The sequence below is a fragment of the Hypomesus transpacificus genome, chromosome 8 (genome assembly GCF_021917145.1).
Source record: "Hypomesus transpacificus isolate Combined female chromosome 8, fHypTra1, whole genome shotgun sequence".
In the NCBI taxonomy this organism is placed as follows: Eukaryota; Metazoa; Chordata; class Actinopteri; order Osmeriformes; family Osmeridae; genus Hypomesus; species Hypomesus transpacificus.
In genome coordinates, this window is record NC_061067.1 from 3,287,679 (window position 1) to 3,304,995 (window position 17,317).

General features: G+C 49.7%; 1 protein-coding gene across 5 annotated transcripts in view; it reads right to left on the minus strand.

The window, feature by feature from the left end:
• stau2 (staufen double-stranded RNA binding protein 2) overlaps positions 1 to 17,317 on the minus strand; it is a 70,941-nt gene that overhangs the window by 32,542 nt on the left and 21,082 nt on the right. For 2 of the 5 annotated variants that reach the window (XM_047024085.1, XM_047024083.1), the window contains exons 8-12: positions 14,443 to 14,655; positions 14,125 to 14,262; positions 12,851 to 12,979; positions 11,362 to 11,419; positions 4,914 to 5,260 (exon numbers count right to left, since the gene is read on the minus strand). In XM_047024085.1, the coding sequence (XP_046880041.1) occupies positions 4,914 to 5,260; positions 11,362 to 11,419; positions 12,851 to 12,979; positions 14,125 to 14,262; positions 14,443 to 14,655 (885 nt within the window). Of the gene's footprint in view, positions 1 to 4,497; positions 4,596 to 4,913; positions 5,261 to 11,361; positions 11,420 to 12,850; positions 12,989 to 14,124; positions 14,263 to 14,442; positions 14,656 to 17,317 lie in introns of all 5 variants that reach the window. The other 3 variants (XM_047024084.1, XM_047024082.1, XR_006956393.1) reach the window with 2 other exon arrangements.

The window sequence follows — 17,317 nt, forward strand, 5'->3', positions numbered from 1 at the left end:
TCGTCCGCAATGAATGGACAGTAAAAGCACTGCTTATTCTACCATTTTGTTGTATTTGATTATGCGTAACTGCTACATTTGTCATCGTAACGTCTAAACAATTGGAATAACACACATATTGCATATACACATCACAAGAATAATCAGTAAAAATACAAACATAAGTTTATTAAATACAATTATTTAATAAACATTTTTACGTTTGAAATTTTTCAGGGTATACCCTGCCAAATAAAATCGGCTAAAGGTCCGGGTCCGGATAGGAAGCCGCCTGGGTGAGGACTCGGACCGCGGTCCGCCATTTAGTGACCCCTGCTTTAAAGTTTCTAATTGAGTACCCCTGATCTAGTGCCTATAATCGACAGATAAAGATTGTGTAATGATCATCCTGGAAATGCTTACTCTTACTGGCTTGAAGTTCCTGCTGTGTGCCAGTTCTGGAACTTGGACTGGCAGACCAAGAGATTCGGATTTAAAGGTTTACAAATGGGCTTGATTGTGGTGTACTAACATCATCACTTTCTCTCACCACACACGCTCCATTCATCATAAACTGCTATCTCTCACTCACACACACACAGACACACACACACACACACAGACACACACACAGACAGACGGCCACCATGGAGCAGGGAGACTGTGCGTCGAGCCAGCCAGCCAGCGCTGCATCAACTGTCTGATTTATATTATCAACAAAACTTGTTTTCAAAGATGGCGTCTCACACAAACACGCCACAGAGAGCAGCTGCAAGCCATCAGGACGCCGCAGGAATCAAACAGGGAGGGATTAGCACTTCCACCATGTGTTCACTAATGTAAACCCCAGATCCACCAGGGACGGGCAACTGGACCGCCGCACGGCGGAGGGGAACAGAGACCATTGGAAACGGCAGAACGTTCCATCAGAGGGCAGAATGTTTGATGTTCCTTCAGAGCATCAAAAAGATGGATGGATGGAGAGAAAAAGAGCAAGAAAGAGAGCGAGAGGTAGAGAGACAGAAGGAGAGAGAGAGATAGTGAGAGAGATGGGAAGAGAGGGAGATGAGGGGGGGGTTGGTGTTGACAAACAGAGGTGTTGCCGGCACCATTGAAGTGGTTTTCCTCCTCAGCCGGCAGAAGAAGTAACAGAGCAGCAGCACATCCTGGGAAACGGCCGCCAGCGCAGATGTTCCGAGCGTACGTCAACATCGGTCGCCGGGTCCCGGTCATATTTTCATTCACGTGGGATATCCAACGCGGCGGTGTAAGATGGGAATCAAACAGAGCCGAGACTGAGCTCTGTCCCTCAGGCCCGCCGGCAGACAACCCCCCAGGACAGGCCTCCTCTCCCCCCCAGGCCTCCTCTCCCCCCCAGGACAGGCCTCCTCTCCCCCCCCAGGACAGGCCTCCTCTCCCCCCCAGGCCTCCTCTCCCCCCCAGGACAGGCCTCCTCTCCCCCCCAGGCCTCCTCTCCCCCCCAGGCCTCCTCTCCCCCCCAGGACAGGCCTCCTCTCCCCCCCCAGGACAGGCCTCCCCCCCAGGACAGTGGGATTGCCTGCAGGTTCAGAAGGTGGCCCGTCAGATAGAATCACACTGATGCACTCCATGTGTTCACTGCACACACACGCCCGTGACATGGTAGTGTGTGTCTGTCTGGCTCTGCACACGTCCCACTCCGAGACTAAGAGGCCTGACATACACCACCATGACTAAGCTCACTCACACACACACAACCGCATGTCCTGATATACCTGTAAACACCACATAATTGTGCAACATGCACATTCTATGCACTGACACACACACACACTACAGTTTCGAACACGTTTAAATGTAAAAGAACCGTTTGAATTCCCTATAACTTCAGTATTTTCTCCATACGTTACACAAGAAAACATGTCATGTTTTCCAGCATATTGCAAAACCATCTTATGGGACCACTTCTACCGTGTTTAACGGCCAATTATAAAACCTGTAGCGTTACCATTCTCAAGGTGCTACATTTCCATTAGCCGCCAAATTGCCAGGCATCATATTAACTGAGTGATGCTCATTGAGGGCAGCATAAACAAACTGAGCTGGATTCATTCAGGTGCTATAAACTCGTGCTGAACCCAGCGAAAGAGCTCTTGACGCTGGTCCGAGTTCTGCTTTGCGTGATTCCTCTCAGGGAGAAGGTGCTAAGGCCTGGTCTAGCAACCCCTGCTGTGCTTCACGCTCTGCAGGGGGTATAGGAGCAAGCTAGCCTACATCCTATGACTCGATACCATGACAAATCCCCCCCCACCACTCTCTCTTTTCTTCCATCGACACCTCCGATTACTGCCTCACTCCATGTCTGCTGCTCTAATTCGAATGGACAAACCGCCTGCCACTGGACTGACGTAATACATGAACTATGCCCTTTGTCTCTCTCTCTCTATCAGTCTATCAGTCTCTCTCTATCAGTCTCTCTCTCTCTCCCTCTCTCTATCGGTCTCTCTCTCTCTCTATCAGTCTCTCTCTCTCTCTCCCTCTCTCTATCGGTCTCTCTCTCTCTCTCTCTCTCTCTCTCTCTCTCTCTCTCTCTCTCTATCAGTCTCTCTCTCTATCGGTCTCTCTCTCTCTCTCTCTCTCTCTCTCTCTCTCTCTCTCTCTCTCTCTCTCTCTCTCTCTCTCTCTCTCTCTCGGTCTCTCTCTCTCTCTCTCTATCGGTCTCTCTCTCTCTCTCTCTCTCTCTCTCTCGGTCTCTCTCTCGCCCTCTCTGTCTCTTCACCTGCTCCCCTCCTGGTGTGGATGCATCCTTCCATCACCAGTCACTGAGTGGGCCGATGGGAAAGTTATATGAGCAAAGGCAGCGAGACCCAAAGGTACAGTGAACAGGTGCAGGTCCCTGACACTGGCAGCCTGTACACCGGGATACCCTGAAGAAGTCTTCAAAGAACACCAAAATCAACTGCTTTTAATCAACGTTTAGTAGGTTTTCATCAGCCTGACCTCCTGGCTCACATGGGGATCTCCATCCTCTGGGATGTTCCAGAGGCTACGAGTCCTTCATCAGGTCCTGTAGCAGCACAAGGGACCCAGCTAGGAAGCTATTAGACCTGTGATGTCAGAGGGGTGGGCAGATGGGGCAGGCAGATGTTCAGCTAGACAGATGTTTACGCTTTCAAGTGAGATACAGCAAGTGTCTGTCGACGGCTGAGGAGAAAAAAGGAAGTGAAACATTTCTTAAAGAAAGAATCGGGAAAGAAGAGATAGATGGAATGAAAAATAAGGAGAGGGAGGGAGGGAATAAGACAAGAGGGAGACGGAAGGAGGGAGACAAACAGTGAGAGAAATAAGGGAGGGAAAGAGAGAAAGAGGAGAGACAAAGGCTAGGGGAGAGAGATTCCCCTGTGTGTCCCCCCAGTCCTGCATGTGTTCTGAATTACCCCCTATTCCTGTGTTTCTGCCCTACTGCAGTTACCCACGATGCCAGCAACACTGAGCCAAATGGATAGTACACACACACACACACTCTCACACACACACACACACACACACACACAGCCAAAGGATGCCAGCATGCAAGATTAAACTGGCATGTGCAGTGGTCTGCTGCGTATTAAAAAGCAGCAAGCCAAGCCAATTCCCAATCAAATCAATTGTGAGTAAAACTGCTTTTCCTGTACAGGTATGCATCATGTGTACAGTACTCTGCATGGACTAATACTGTCCAGCATGTTCCCTGTGTTCATGATAAACCTGAAGGTGAACAGAGAGGAGAAACTATTCATAATGTGGCTTGAGTATAGATAATGGCCCCGACATTCATACAAATATTACGAATCGAAACTGAATATCTGTGGTAAAGTTAGGCTCAGTAAAGCTCATGAGATTGAATGTGTCTCTAACAAGCTTCATATCCTCCCAAAAAGGCAGTCCACTCCACACACTCAATAATAATAAATAAGAAAAACATTAAAAACATTGTCTGCATGTCTCAGTTACAGTCTAAGCTCCCCCTTTATGAACACACACACACACACGTGAAACATTTGGAGGGGTCCGGGCGTTTTCGAGGACAATGAGGGTCTTGATTACACAGTGGGCTCGGCCCAGTGATCCCGTCCATTGTAAGCACAACCTGCTGTGTACAGTATGCCTGTCTATGAGTGTGTATGTCTGTGTGTGTGAGGATGCGTGCGTGTGTGTGTGAGCATGCGTGCGTGTGTGTGAGCGTGTGCGTGTGTGTGTTTGGGCTTGGCCAGGCCTCGGTGCTCTCTCAGGTTACACACACACACACAGGAAGGCTCTGAGCAATAACAAAGGCCTTTCAAAGGAGCCCTCAGCAGGTTAACATCCCCTCAGCAGGTTAAGATAAAATGTTGTTGCTGGGGCTGATATAAAGCATCTGCAACTCAACGAGCAGGCGCTGCTATCAGGACTGAGGTACACGCACTGGAGGGTTCCCTCCAGTCTCCCTTCCGCTCTCACTCACTCACACTTTTCTGACATGTTTGTGTGTGTGCGTGTGGATGTGTGTGTGTTCACCTGTGTGCCTGCACAGTCCAGTCAAGTGGGCAGCAGCCGTGTGACAGAACCCCTGCTGGTTATCTGTGTGTACCTACGTGAGCTCTCACCATCAGCATCTAACAGCGGGGAAGAGGAAGCAGATGTGCTTTGTTGCCAAACCCCACTACCACCTCCAAACTGCACACTTGTTCTGCAGAAACACTTCAGAGTGTGTGTGTGTGTGTGTGTGCATTTCTAGTTGTGTTCCTCATCCCAAAGCACTGAGGGTGGGGTGGGGCCTGGGACAGGTGGGGCTGCTCCTCTCCTCCATCCCTTTAGGACCCAGATGTGTGTGTTAGTGTGCATGAGAAGGTTTCTGTCAGCTCCACCTGGAGACACAGTATGAGGGCCGTGTGTGTGTGTGTCTGTGTGTGTGTGCGTGTGTGGAGCTTCACCTGGAAGCCCTGGATGCGGGCCAGGTACTCCAGCTGCTGGGCAGGCTGGACGGAGACACAAGGCATGGTGGGGCTCTTCCCCTTCAGGCCCAGAGCCTCCGCCGTGGGGGACGAGCCGTTCAGCAGCAGTTCCCTAGCGATGGCCGCCGTGGCGACCGTCGCCGTGGGGCCGGCCGTGCTGCTGTAGAAAGGGGTGTGGCTGGGGGCCAGAGGGGCGGAGCAGGGGCCCATGTCCTTGGGGGTCAGGTAGTTGATGGGTGCCCCGGAGCCCGGACCCCCTCCTTGCTTCCGGCTGGCCTCCATCTCCTGGTAGACGTCTGGGGAGAGGTGGAGGAGGCCCTTCTGAGCTGAGAGAGAGAGAGAGGGAGGGAGAGGGACAGAGACAGAGAGAGAAAGAATCAAAGAAAGAGAGAGAAGAGGGAGAGAGACAACGAAGAGGAGGAGTGGTCCGGGGGAGATGGAAAAGGAAATGAGAAACGTTTGAGAGAAAGATGGGTCACACAGAGAGGTCCAAAAGAGGGGGATGAGCGAGGTGGATGGAGAGAGGGGGAGGGAGAGAGAGAGAGAGAGAGAGAGAGAGAGAGGGAGAGAGAGAGAGAGAGAGAGAGAGAGAGAGAGAGAGAGAGAGAGAGAGAGGGGAGAGAGAGAGAGAGAGAGAAGGAGAGGGAGAGAGGGGTGGAGGGAGAGAGGTAGAGGGGAAAAGAGGATGAGGGTCATTACTGCTCAAATCATTACCTGTCAAAATGATTTGCACACACATTCCACCGTCAGTCAGTGCCAGACCAGGCAGAGGTGTGCGTGTGAGTGGGCGTGTGTGCGTGTGCGTGTGAGTGTGTGTGTGTGTGTGAGTGTGTGTGCATACGTTGGCTCTCCCCTCCACAGGCATTCCTTTACCAAACGAAGATGCTGGTTTCATGTGGTCTGGCAGGTCTCAACCAAGCCTGCGCTGGGAAACTCTCAAGACTAACTCTCACACACATCTCACCAAGCTGTGCTGGATCACAAGCACGCAACTGCACTAACTCAGCACGGTAACAGTCAGAACCACATCCACCAGAACACATCTCATCTCAAAGACACCTAAGGCCTAAGTTGTCCTATGTTGGGCCCGGGAGGGGGCAAGCCTTGGGGAGAGAACTACTTTGGCCTCTCCTATACAGGACACATGCCATCGTGGGAGATGCTTTGAACAGCCAGCGGCAGCTACGCTCCCATGCACACCCGACCTGAGGATCAGTCCATCCTCAACCATCCCCTCCTCTACCTGCGTGTCAGCGATCACTGATCCGTCAGACGAGGAGAGGTCAAAGCAACATGGCCGACACGTATCCTGGTCCTTCCCCAAGTGGGAGGTGGCGTGGGCGTCTGGTGAAGGGGGCTCTGGGAGAGCATGGGGAGGCCGACATGTGGATGGAGGGCTGGGGGGGGTGGGGAGGGTGGCTGGATGTGAAAACCATGCGGCCCCCGTAGCCCAGCCAAGGTCACCAGAGACAGGAAGAGCAGCTGTGTGTAGAAGCAACAGCTGTGAGTGAGAGCTGGAGCCAGGGCATGACAGACAGCCCACTTCCTGTTTGAGTTAACGGGAGCCACACACACACACACACACACACAGTACCTTCACATGTGAGCTTTCTCACACACAAGCACATGCGTACACAGACAGGCACACACACACGGAGATTATCGAAAAACACGCATACACAAAACCACCTTGAGAGCAACCGTTTGCGAAACGTCTCGATAACCTACAGTGTAGACGTGGACTGGTGTGGTCATTAACATGTGGTAGAAACAGAACTCAGGGAGAGGATGCTAGCCCCAGCCAGCCAATCAGAACACAGGCCCGGGGTTTCTGAGAAGCTGCATAGTGTGCTACATTAACTCCAGAACTAGGAAACCACTAAATGAAAACAGCAGTTAAGTCCAAATCCCAAAGAATAATCAAACAAGGTCCTCTGCCCAGGCCTGCACTGACACAACTGCTGAGGCTTCAAGGTTTGGTTCTTTTCCCCAGTCGTTTGACGACAACTTCAATTTCAATTTACACAAGTAAAACTCACAGGCCTTTAACCAAACACGGAGTGTCGTAAAAACTGAAAGGTGTCAGCCAACATGACATCAGCCGTGTATGGTACGAGCGTGTGTGTATGTGGCAGTGTGAGTGGGAGAGTGCGGAGCGTTTGTGTGTGTGTGTGTGTGTGTGCAGTACGTGTGTGTAGTATGTGTGTGTGTGTGCAGTATGTGTGTGTAGTATGTGTGTGTGTGTGTGCAGTCTCCCGTGGTTACAGCAGTTTCCAGGAGTCCCACCCAGAGCACGGGTCCAGTCAGACGGAGGAGAGCACAGGAGATGGGCCGGGGCCAAACATGAGTCAGATCCAAAACAGATAGGCCCAGAGCCCAACACTATAAATCACCTCGCTGGAGCAGGACCTTCGCATACTTCACACACACACACTCAACCCCCCTCCCCGACACACACACGCACACACACACACAGCCCCCCCACCCAGACACACACGCAAAGTCGCACACACATACCCACACACACAGCAGGAAATGAAATGTGGCAACTCAACTGAAAAACCCTGCTGCAATACCCCTGGGAATAAAGAGAAAAATCAGTCTCTTCTTCCCTTACTTTTCCTGCTTGCTCCCCACTCTCTCGTAATCTCTCCCTCCAAACCCCTCATTCGCTCATTCTGTTCTCCTCGCTTGCTACCCTCTCCACTTCTCACTCCGCTGCAGGCTGGGGTCATGGGTCCTGCATACTTGGGAGGATGCTAAAAAGTGTGCAGACACTTTGCTGTCATCTTCCATCTGCTACAGCAGCCAGTTAGAACCACTAGGCTGTGTGGGAGTTGTTGGGGGAGGAGTCTGGGGGGAGGGAATCGACCAATCGTAAGTCCAGTGCAAGCCCTCACATCAATTCAACCCTAACAGGCCGTTTCTACTCGGCACAGTTGATGCGCTAACAACCCAGGCCAATACGCAGTGAGTGAAGAGTAAGAAAGAAACAGAGAGAGACAGACAAATGTAACAGAGTGAGAGCGAAAGACAGAGACAGATAGAGAGCGATAGATAGCGAGAGCGAGGGGGGCGGGGAAAGAAAGCTGGTTTAGGCAATAAACCTTATTTGGACATTAGCAGTTGTGTGCTTTGGGGAGTTTAAAGAGCTAATTAGCCGATACTTGGGCCCCATGCTGGGATTGAGATAAACTATGACTGAGAATGGCCCTGTTCCACACATGCGCCCAGCCAAGATCGGGAATAATTAGCACCAAATAAGGAAGACTTCGTTTCCCAGAGGCCTGTGGGGTCTTGGAGGAGGGTCCTTAGTCCTAGAGTCTTCTCTATTGGGTCTCTGAGTACAGACCACAATTACAACCATGTTTTCATCACAAACGTACTGAAAACCTCCAGGAAGTCTGTTGAACTCTGCAGTCAGTGATGCCCACTCGCCTCTCAGGTCAACACCTGCAGGTCTTGAATGACCAACAATTACATCATCTGCATCCATGCTCTCTCTTTTACTGGGCCTTGTGTTTGGCCATACTCTAGCCCTCCTTGCCCAGTTCCAGGCACACACACACAAACACACACTCCCACCCAGTATACACACACTGTACTGTACACAAACACACACTCCCACCCAGTATACACACACTGTACTGTACACAAACACACACTCCCACCCAGTATACACACACTGTACTGTACACAAACACACACTCCCACCCAGTATACACACTGTACTGTACACAAACACACACTCCCACCCAGTATACACACACTGTACTGTACACAAACACACACTCCCACCCAGTATACACACACTGTACTGTATACAAACACACACTCCCACCCAGTATACACACACTGTACTGTATACAAACACACACTCCCACCCAGTATACACACACTGTACTGTACACAAACACACACTCCCACCCAGTATACACACACTGTACTGTATACAAACACACACTCCCACCCAGTATACACACACTGTACTGTACACAAACACACACTCCCACCCAGTATACACACACTGTACTGTACACAAACACACACTCCCACCCAGTATACACACACTGTACTGTACACAAACACACACTCCCACCCAGTATACACACACTGTACTGTATACAAACACACACTCCCACCCAGTATACACACACTGTACTGTATACAAACACACACTCCCACCCAGTATACACACACTGTACTGTACACAAACACACACTCCCACCCAGTATACACACACTGTACTGTACACAAACACACACTCCCACCCAGTATACACACACTGTACTGTATACAAACACACACTCCCACCCAGTATACACACACTGTACTGTACACAAACACACACTCCCACCCAGTATACACACACTGTACTGTACACAAACACACACTCCCACCCAGTATACACACACTGTACTGTACACAAACACACACTCCCACCCAGTATACACACACTGTACTGTACACAAACACACACTCCCACCCAGTATACACACACTGTACTGTATACAAACACACACTCCCACCCAGTATACACACACTGTACTGTATACAAACACACACTCCCACCCAGTATACACACACTGTACTGTACACAAACACACACTCCCACCCAGTATACACACACTGTACTGTATACAAACACACACTCCCACCCAGTATACACACACTGTACTGTATACAAACACACACTCCCACCCAGTATACACACACTGTACTGTATACAAACACACACTCCCACCCAGTATACACACACTGTACTGTACACAAACACACACTCCCACCCAGTATACACACACTGTACTGTACACAAACACACACTCCCACCCAGTATACACACACTGTACTGTATACAAACACACACTCCCACCCAGTATACACACACTGTACTGTACACAAACACACACTCCCACCCAGTATACACACACTGTACTGTATACAAACACACACTCCCACCCAGTATACACACACTGTACTGTATACAAACACACACTCCCACCCAGTATACACACACTGTACTGTACACAAACACACACTCCCACCCAGTATACACACACTGTACTGTACACAAACACACACTCCCACCCAGTATACACACACTGTACTGTATACAAACACACACACAGAGCATGAGGGACTGGAATGTTTCTGTTCCACAGTAAATCTCCCAAGCTGTGGCATCTGCCAAGTCTCTGAGTTAGATGTCGGGAGTGACGACCACACATTGGCATCCAATAACGCTATCTGTTTGTTTTCCCTTCTGCTCCCAGACCCTCATCTGTCCCCATAGCAACTTGTTAGGATTCTCTCTGTATGCTGAGAGAGCTGCCATCACTCACAAGTCATTTCATCAGGCGAGGCTATTGACACAAATCAGGCCCCCTCGCGACAGTAAATGTATCCGTCTATTTATATGTTATCGCTAAGGACCATGTAGGACGTTGAGGGAAGGGAGGAGGGGTTGAAATCCTTCACGTGTCAGCTAGCTAGCAGGCGGTTATAGAACAAGGTACCTGACAGGAGGATTACAGACGTGAAGGTGATTGAGACGTTAGTGACGTCAATGACGACGCAAACATCATTTCTCTTCGCCCGTCTCAGACATCACGTTAACAAGATTCCGAGCTCAAGTCCTTCCTCAGGCAACAACTCGCTCTTTGTCTCGCATGGTTATCAAGATGAACGACTGAGAATGGATGAAGACATGTGCTTGATCTCTCTATCAGTCCATCTCGGGAGATATTTATGTCAGACTGCAGAATAAAACACCGGATGGTCAAGAAAGAACTGGACACTAAACTCAGACCAGGACTGAAAGAGCATGAAATGGTCCATGATGACCACGTGTTCCATTCAGCCAACGCACATCCTCTTCCTCATTCTCTCTGCTACATGCAGGTTCCCAATCACGCTGTCTATAAACACGACAGACACTCCCCACTTCTACACACAGGTGTATATTAGACACCCCGACAGGTACAGAACACAGCCTGAGCAGCCCTCATCCAGTACTACTTTATGACAACAAGTCAGCTGTCAACTCAGAGGAAGTCTGGGAGATGAGCCGGTGTGCGTGTGGGTTTGTGTGTGTCAATCCTGAATGAGCAGCTACATCCATGCACAGGAAGGCAGTATGTGTGTGGGATTTGTGTGTGTGTGTGTGCGCGACGCCCCACAGGGCCTCAGTATGCAGGCCTGTAAGCCTGTCTGAATGAAGCTGCATTTACAGGCTTCCCACACGGACGCAGGCTGGATTGAGCTGACAGTCACTCGCCCATTCGACCAGTCACAGAGATTAACCGCAGTGCCGTCTCCTGGTCTAACCCACCTGCGGGGGGAGGGAGAGAGCTGGGGGGAGGGAGAGAGCCGGGGGGAGGGAGAGAGCCGGGAGGGGCCACAGAGGAGAGAAGAGGGGGATACTCACTGTTACTTGTTGCTTCGGTGAAAACCGCCTTTTGTCCGTTCCAGCCTTTGTTGTCCATCTGCGGAGAGGTCGGGGGAGGAGGGCGGTTGGCGAGAGAGACGTCGGGGGAGGAGGGCGGTTAGCGAGAGAGACGCCGCATGGAGAGGGGGGGAGACGAGCCAGCATTAACAAAACAGCTTCTTCACGCATGTCAGACAAGTTCCTTCCTACTGTTCTGACTACAAAGACGCGAGCGTTCAAAGACGACGACGCCTCAGATGCAAAGTGTCCCGTGTTTTGCCGGAACACGCAGGTGACCGGGGGGGTGGGGGGGTTAGAGTTTCCTTCACTCCACCACTGAATGCCGTGTTCTCATGGTGGTGCATGTGGGCGCGCAGACGGATGGACGGGAGATAAGTAAACAACATCATCCCTTGAAGGGGGTTTGACAGCTGGGGAGAAGACTCGCTCCTAAAACGAATGACAACCCCCCCCCCTTCGCCCTGGCATCCGACTCTGCCCCCCCGCACCACATACACACACAAGATCCACGGTGGGAATGAAGCAGGATCAAGCTCCCATAGATGAAAGACAGGAGAGAGAGAGAGAGAGAGAGAGAGACATATCTAAAGGAGTAAGAGAGAGAGAGACAAACAGAAAGAGGGAGAGAGAGAGAGATTGAGAGAGGGAGAAAGAAAGAAAAACAGAAAGAGAGCGTTGGCAGGAACAGGAGTAGCAGCTCCAAAGAGAGGCTCCACAGAGCCAGTTGGAGAGGGTTAACTCTGCCTTACAGGGGAGAGACTCGCTGGCTGGAGACCACAGAGCGCTCTGACAGGACTGATTAAGACATCTCGTCCCCTGTCAACCCAGTCACGGACTGTAAGTAATGACGTGTTTCAGCCTTCTGTTCTCAGGGCCCTGTCCCCTGAGTCCAGCTCCCTCCCCAGCTCACAGAGAGCTGCTCAGAGACCCAGGACCGTTGAGTCGGTATGGTACAATTCAGTTATTATGGCTGTGCATCTGAGAGCTCATGACATGCAAGCTACCACTGATCTAGATAACGATCTGTCTGGGGAGACAGATTAACATTCTACACACGCCATGGTTACGTAACAATCTCTCTGAATATTTTAGGCCAATTGGGGAGAAATATAAGATACACATGTATAAAAAGTGTTAAATTGTGTTACGTGAGAGCTACGATTGGGGTTTAATCTCAGTAGCTGGGCGTAGATTGTTGCCAGTACATCTTTATTCCAGTACATATCCTTCTCCTAACACAAAGACAACCACGCCTGGTGCGAGCAGGGCCGAACAGTTCAGGAATACAGAACACAGCTGAACAACGTGCGGGAGGCGGCGTGCGTGAGGTAGCGTGCGCGAGAGGCAGCGTGCACGAGGCAGCGTGCGCGTGAAGCAGCGTGTGCGTGAGGCACCGTGCATGAGGCAGCGTGCGCGAGGCAGCGTGCACGAGGCAGCGTGCTGGTTCAGGAGCCGTGCGTGTCCTTGCCTCTGTGGGGCTCTGAGGGCAGGTGGAGGCCTTGTAGCCCAGCAGCAGCAGCATGGCCTCTGCCGCGTTCCGTTTCGCCACCTTCTTGTTGGGCCCCGTTCCCGTGGCAACCTCCCCGCTCACCTTCACCTGCACACACAGACAGTGGAATAGAAGGATGAAACATCCCTACGGACATGAACACAACCACAGTGGTTGCAGTCCAAACCCGCCAAATATCCTTGCATGAGGCGCAGTGTGGTCAAGAGATGAACGTAAAAATGAAAGACTGCTATTGCTATCTAGAACTAATTCGAAATGAAAACTGGATAGCCAAGCTGTTGTGAGGATCTTGCTCAGTGCACTGTGAGCTCGGTCAAACGTGGATCTCACTAAAAAACGGCTGTGTCTCTGATTGAGCAGGTCTTCACAAATGAAAATCAACTGTCATCGCATTAGGTAAACAAACAAACTCGCCGCAGAAACAACATTCCAGGAGGCGAGTCAGTGAGCGGGGGCCTCTGTGTTCTCACTCAGAGCCACTAAACCCTGCTCCAGGCCGCAGCACATCTGAGGACACTTCCACAAACACAACAAACCAAAATAAACAGCAAGCTTATGAAGTCCCTTCATAAACTCCCTTTCCCCCCTGAAAGTTGTGTGTGACACAGGAGTACCCAGTTTGAAGCAGCTACCTCTGGACTGCACCACACAAAGCCAGGGAAGAACAGCATTTCATTTGAGCCCTGGCTCCCGACCGAGAGGAACAATGTGGAAATTTTAGAAGGGAGCGGGGCCACACAAAAGGAACACACACTAGCAGGGCTTAATGCCTGCTTGAAAGAGGCATGGAGAATGGGTTTGGGACCGAATTACCGCCCCGCGCTCAGAGACGCTCTGTTTCCCTCCTGAAAGAGAGAGAGAAAAGGAGAGAGAGTAAGAGAAGGAATGCAAAAGAGAGAGGGAGAGAATGGGCAAGAGAAAGAAAAATGTGAGAGAGGTCGAGCGATATCGAGAGAATGAGAGAGGGAGGGCGAGAAAGAGCAGTAGAGAGAGGGAGAGAGGAGAAAGAGCGAGAGAAACAGAGTCAGGGAGAGAAGGAGAGAGTCTCCCTCAGTGTCGATGTCCTGTAGTGAATAGTGGAGTTAGCACGGCAGCACCAGACAGTTTCCCCCAGGTGAACGGGGGCTGGGAGACGCAGGAAGAAGCCCTCCCCTCCTACCATGACCTCTACAATCCCATCCCTCCATCCTTCCCCTCCCACCTGTTCCATCCCACCCCTCTCCTCCCAGTACCTGCATGATGAACTCTCGACGGCGGGGCATGCCTCTCTCTGACAGCAGCATGTAGTCTGGCTCCTTCTCCTTCCTGGCCTGCTGGATCTGAGCCAGCCTGCTGACAGGGTTCATGCCCTGCCCGTAGTCTGGTCCCGTCTGGGGGGGGGGGAGCCAAGACAGAGAACCACAGAAACAATCTCTCGAGAACCAAGATTTGATTTAGTTCATTTCCGAAGAAAGAAAAAATGAGGATTATATGGATTATGTCTACAGTGATTTTTCCCGTGTTTCGTGTCTGTCATCTTTGTGGTTTCACCTCTGGGGAGCCGCCCCTACCTTCAGGATAGTCTTAGGCCGTTTCTTGTAGTGCAGCTTGGGCTTCTCCACCACCGGGATGAAGGGCAGCTTCTTCAGGTCCTGGAGGATGGAGAGAGCGGCGCGCTTTTTGGAGAGTTTCTTGCTGTTGCCCTCCCCCTCTGCCGAGAACTCTCCCACAGTCACCCGCGTCAGGAAGCTCTTCATGTGAGGGGGCCCACTCTCTTTCAGGACCTGGGGACACACAAGGTGATAGGTTCTCATCACCCAGGGGAGATAACTGGGGGTGGAGGTGTGGAGGGGTGTGTGTGTGTGTGTGTGTGTTTGCAAGCAGCAGCACCAGGTGGTCCGCCACATCTGTTTTCCATGGTCACAGTGCTACCCACCCAAGTGCACGTGTAATTCTCTCTCACACACTCTCACTCACACACACACGCACACACACACACACACAATGTAACGTATTACTAGACGACAGTCTCTAGTGATCACGGCTCAGTTTCCTTTCCTCAGCCTCTGGTCACCTGGGAGACCTAAAACAAACACGCAGATCCGGCTTGGGTTATGTCATGCTTGGGCAATCACATCCACTTCCTGCACGCTCACAGGGCTGTGTGTGTGTGTGTGTGTGTGTGTGTGGAGGGGGAAGGGGGGAGAGGTAAGATGCACCCCAGCCTACAGCAGGGCCACAAACTGAATTATTCTGTTGTTTCTTTACTCTGAAAGAATCTTTCACTGTGTCTGCTCCACAGCATCAGTCAGTTTACTTTGAACATTTATTGTTCAAACTAATTACAAGAGACAAATTTATATAATCTGTTGCTCTAATTTCTATAATTGTTTACAACAGATGTATTTAACTGATAGGCAAGGCCTTGAGCATTCCTCCCATACTTCACAGTACATCATGACCTAATATTAACAAAGCCCTGAGGAAAACAAACTCACATTCGCACACACACACACACACACACACACACACACACACGCGCATGCATGCACACACGCAGATTACATAAGCACCAAAATATAAAATTAAGCCACAGCAAATCTTCTTTCGACGCGTGAGACACTCTTTCCTGAAATCAATCATACACAGAAAATGTGATTTGACTGTGAGCTGTTTGTTTTGTTCAGAGCCAAGAACTAGAGTAGAATTTACGTAACCACATTCTTGTTGAGATTTCTTCTATGTAGTTATCTGTATTTATACAGATTTATAACCAACCACCGTTTGACTACGCAGTTCCAGGACAGTGAGCCACCATCACGTTTATCTGCAGGGGCTAGCTATGCACTGCAGAGTTTCAAACAGAATATGATTATTTGTGGTGGTACTAGGCAGGGGTGGAGGCAGACGTTGTAAAAATGTGGGGCTCCGCCCAAACCTATGTGGGGCTCAGCCCAAACCTATGTCCTAGTATCGGTTAGATGTGAGTGTAGACAAGGATTAGGATGCTATATAGGGCGCCTTGCGCGAGAATTTATTTTGGATTAATTTGAGTGCTAAATATTTTTTGGAGCTTTACATAATATTAACGTTACGTTGTACGTTATATTTGCCTAATGTATTTAACTAAGAATATTATTATATTTAACTTGAATGTATCAGTTTTGACACATTTGTGCAGAGAATTATGATACAAACCATGTAAACTCTGGATTGATTCTCCTGCCAATTCTCGGAAAAAGCCGTTCATCCTGCGCATTGATTCAGAGCGTGCATGGAGAGGAGGATATTATAAGCAAATGATCAGTGACATAATGTTTTGAATTTTAAAAAGGCATTGAAAACTTAATATTGAAATTTTAACACCTCCGAATTTGTTGGTTTTGAATTAACCTCTTAAAAAAAAAATAAAAAAATCGGATCCAAAAATCCAAGGTTCAGAAATTCCTGTTGCTCAAATTCAAACAGTAAAATTCAGATCCCAGAAATTCAATAAAAAAAATTAAAGCTTCAAAAATGTAAATGTTACTAAATTAAGGACGCCCAAATTCAAATGGGGAAATTCAGACCCCCCCAAAAAAGAACTAAATCAGTTTGCAACATCCAGGATACCAAGGCACTGCTTGCCTCAGACCGGTCCTCTCCTCATCCCCAAAAATGTAAAAAGAAAATTCAAGCTTCAGAAATTCAAAATAGAACAAATACAGGCTGCTCAAATTCGATTGCTGAAATAAAATGTTCAATGTATTTATTTATTTAAATGTACAAGTTCTGTGGTGTTAAAATGTTAATATTAAGTATTCAATGCCTTTTAAAATTCAAAACATGATGTCGCTGATTAGCTTCCATAGCTATTGACAGACGGGTCAGTTGTAGTGAGACAGAGAGACAACTTGAGAGGGGAGGGGCAAGAAGGGGCTGAGCAAATCAATGCGCTGTGCGCAACTCTACCATAATTTATTTTTTGGCCATGTTATATAGTATTGTTTTTATTTTTTATCATTACATTACATTTGTGGCGGTCAATTTTTTATTGTGGCGCTCCGCCACAAATAAATCTATGTATGGGAAACTGATACTATACTGAGAGCCTTCCCAGGGCAGAGACTGCATCCCAGCAGGTCCTGGTCTACCTCATCTCTCGAAGGAGGAAATGCAACATGGCAGTTTCTTGTACGACCTGACATAGGATTGGGAGAATCCCGTCAATGTGTGACTAGCTGTATGATCACATCGTCTCTCTCTGTCTCTCTCTGTCTCTCTCTGTCTCTCTCTGTCTCCCTCTGTCTCTCCCTCTCTCTCTCCCTTTCTCTCTCTTTCTCTCTCTGTCTCTCTCTCCCTCTCTCATCACGCAAGACAACATGAGGTGGACGGCCTCCGCAGGACAGCTGGGGTGCTTCATGCATCTGGGGCCCTACTTCACTTCCTCTTACTCACTCCGTTTTC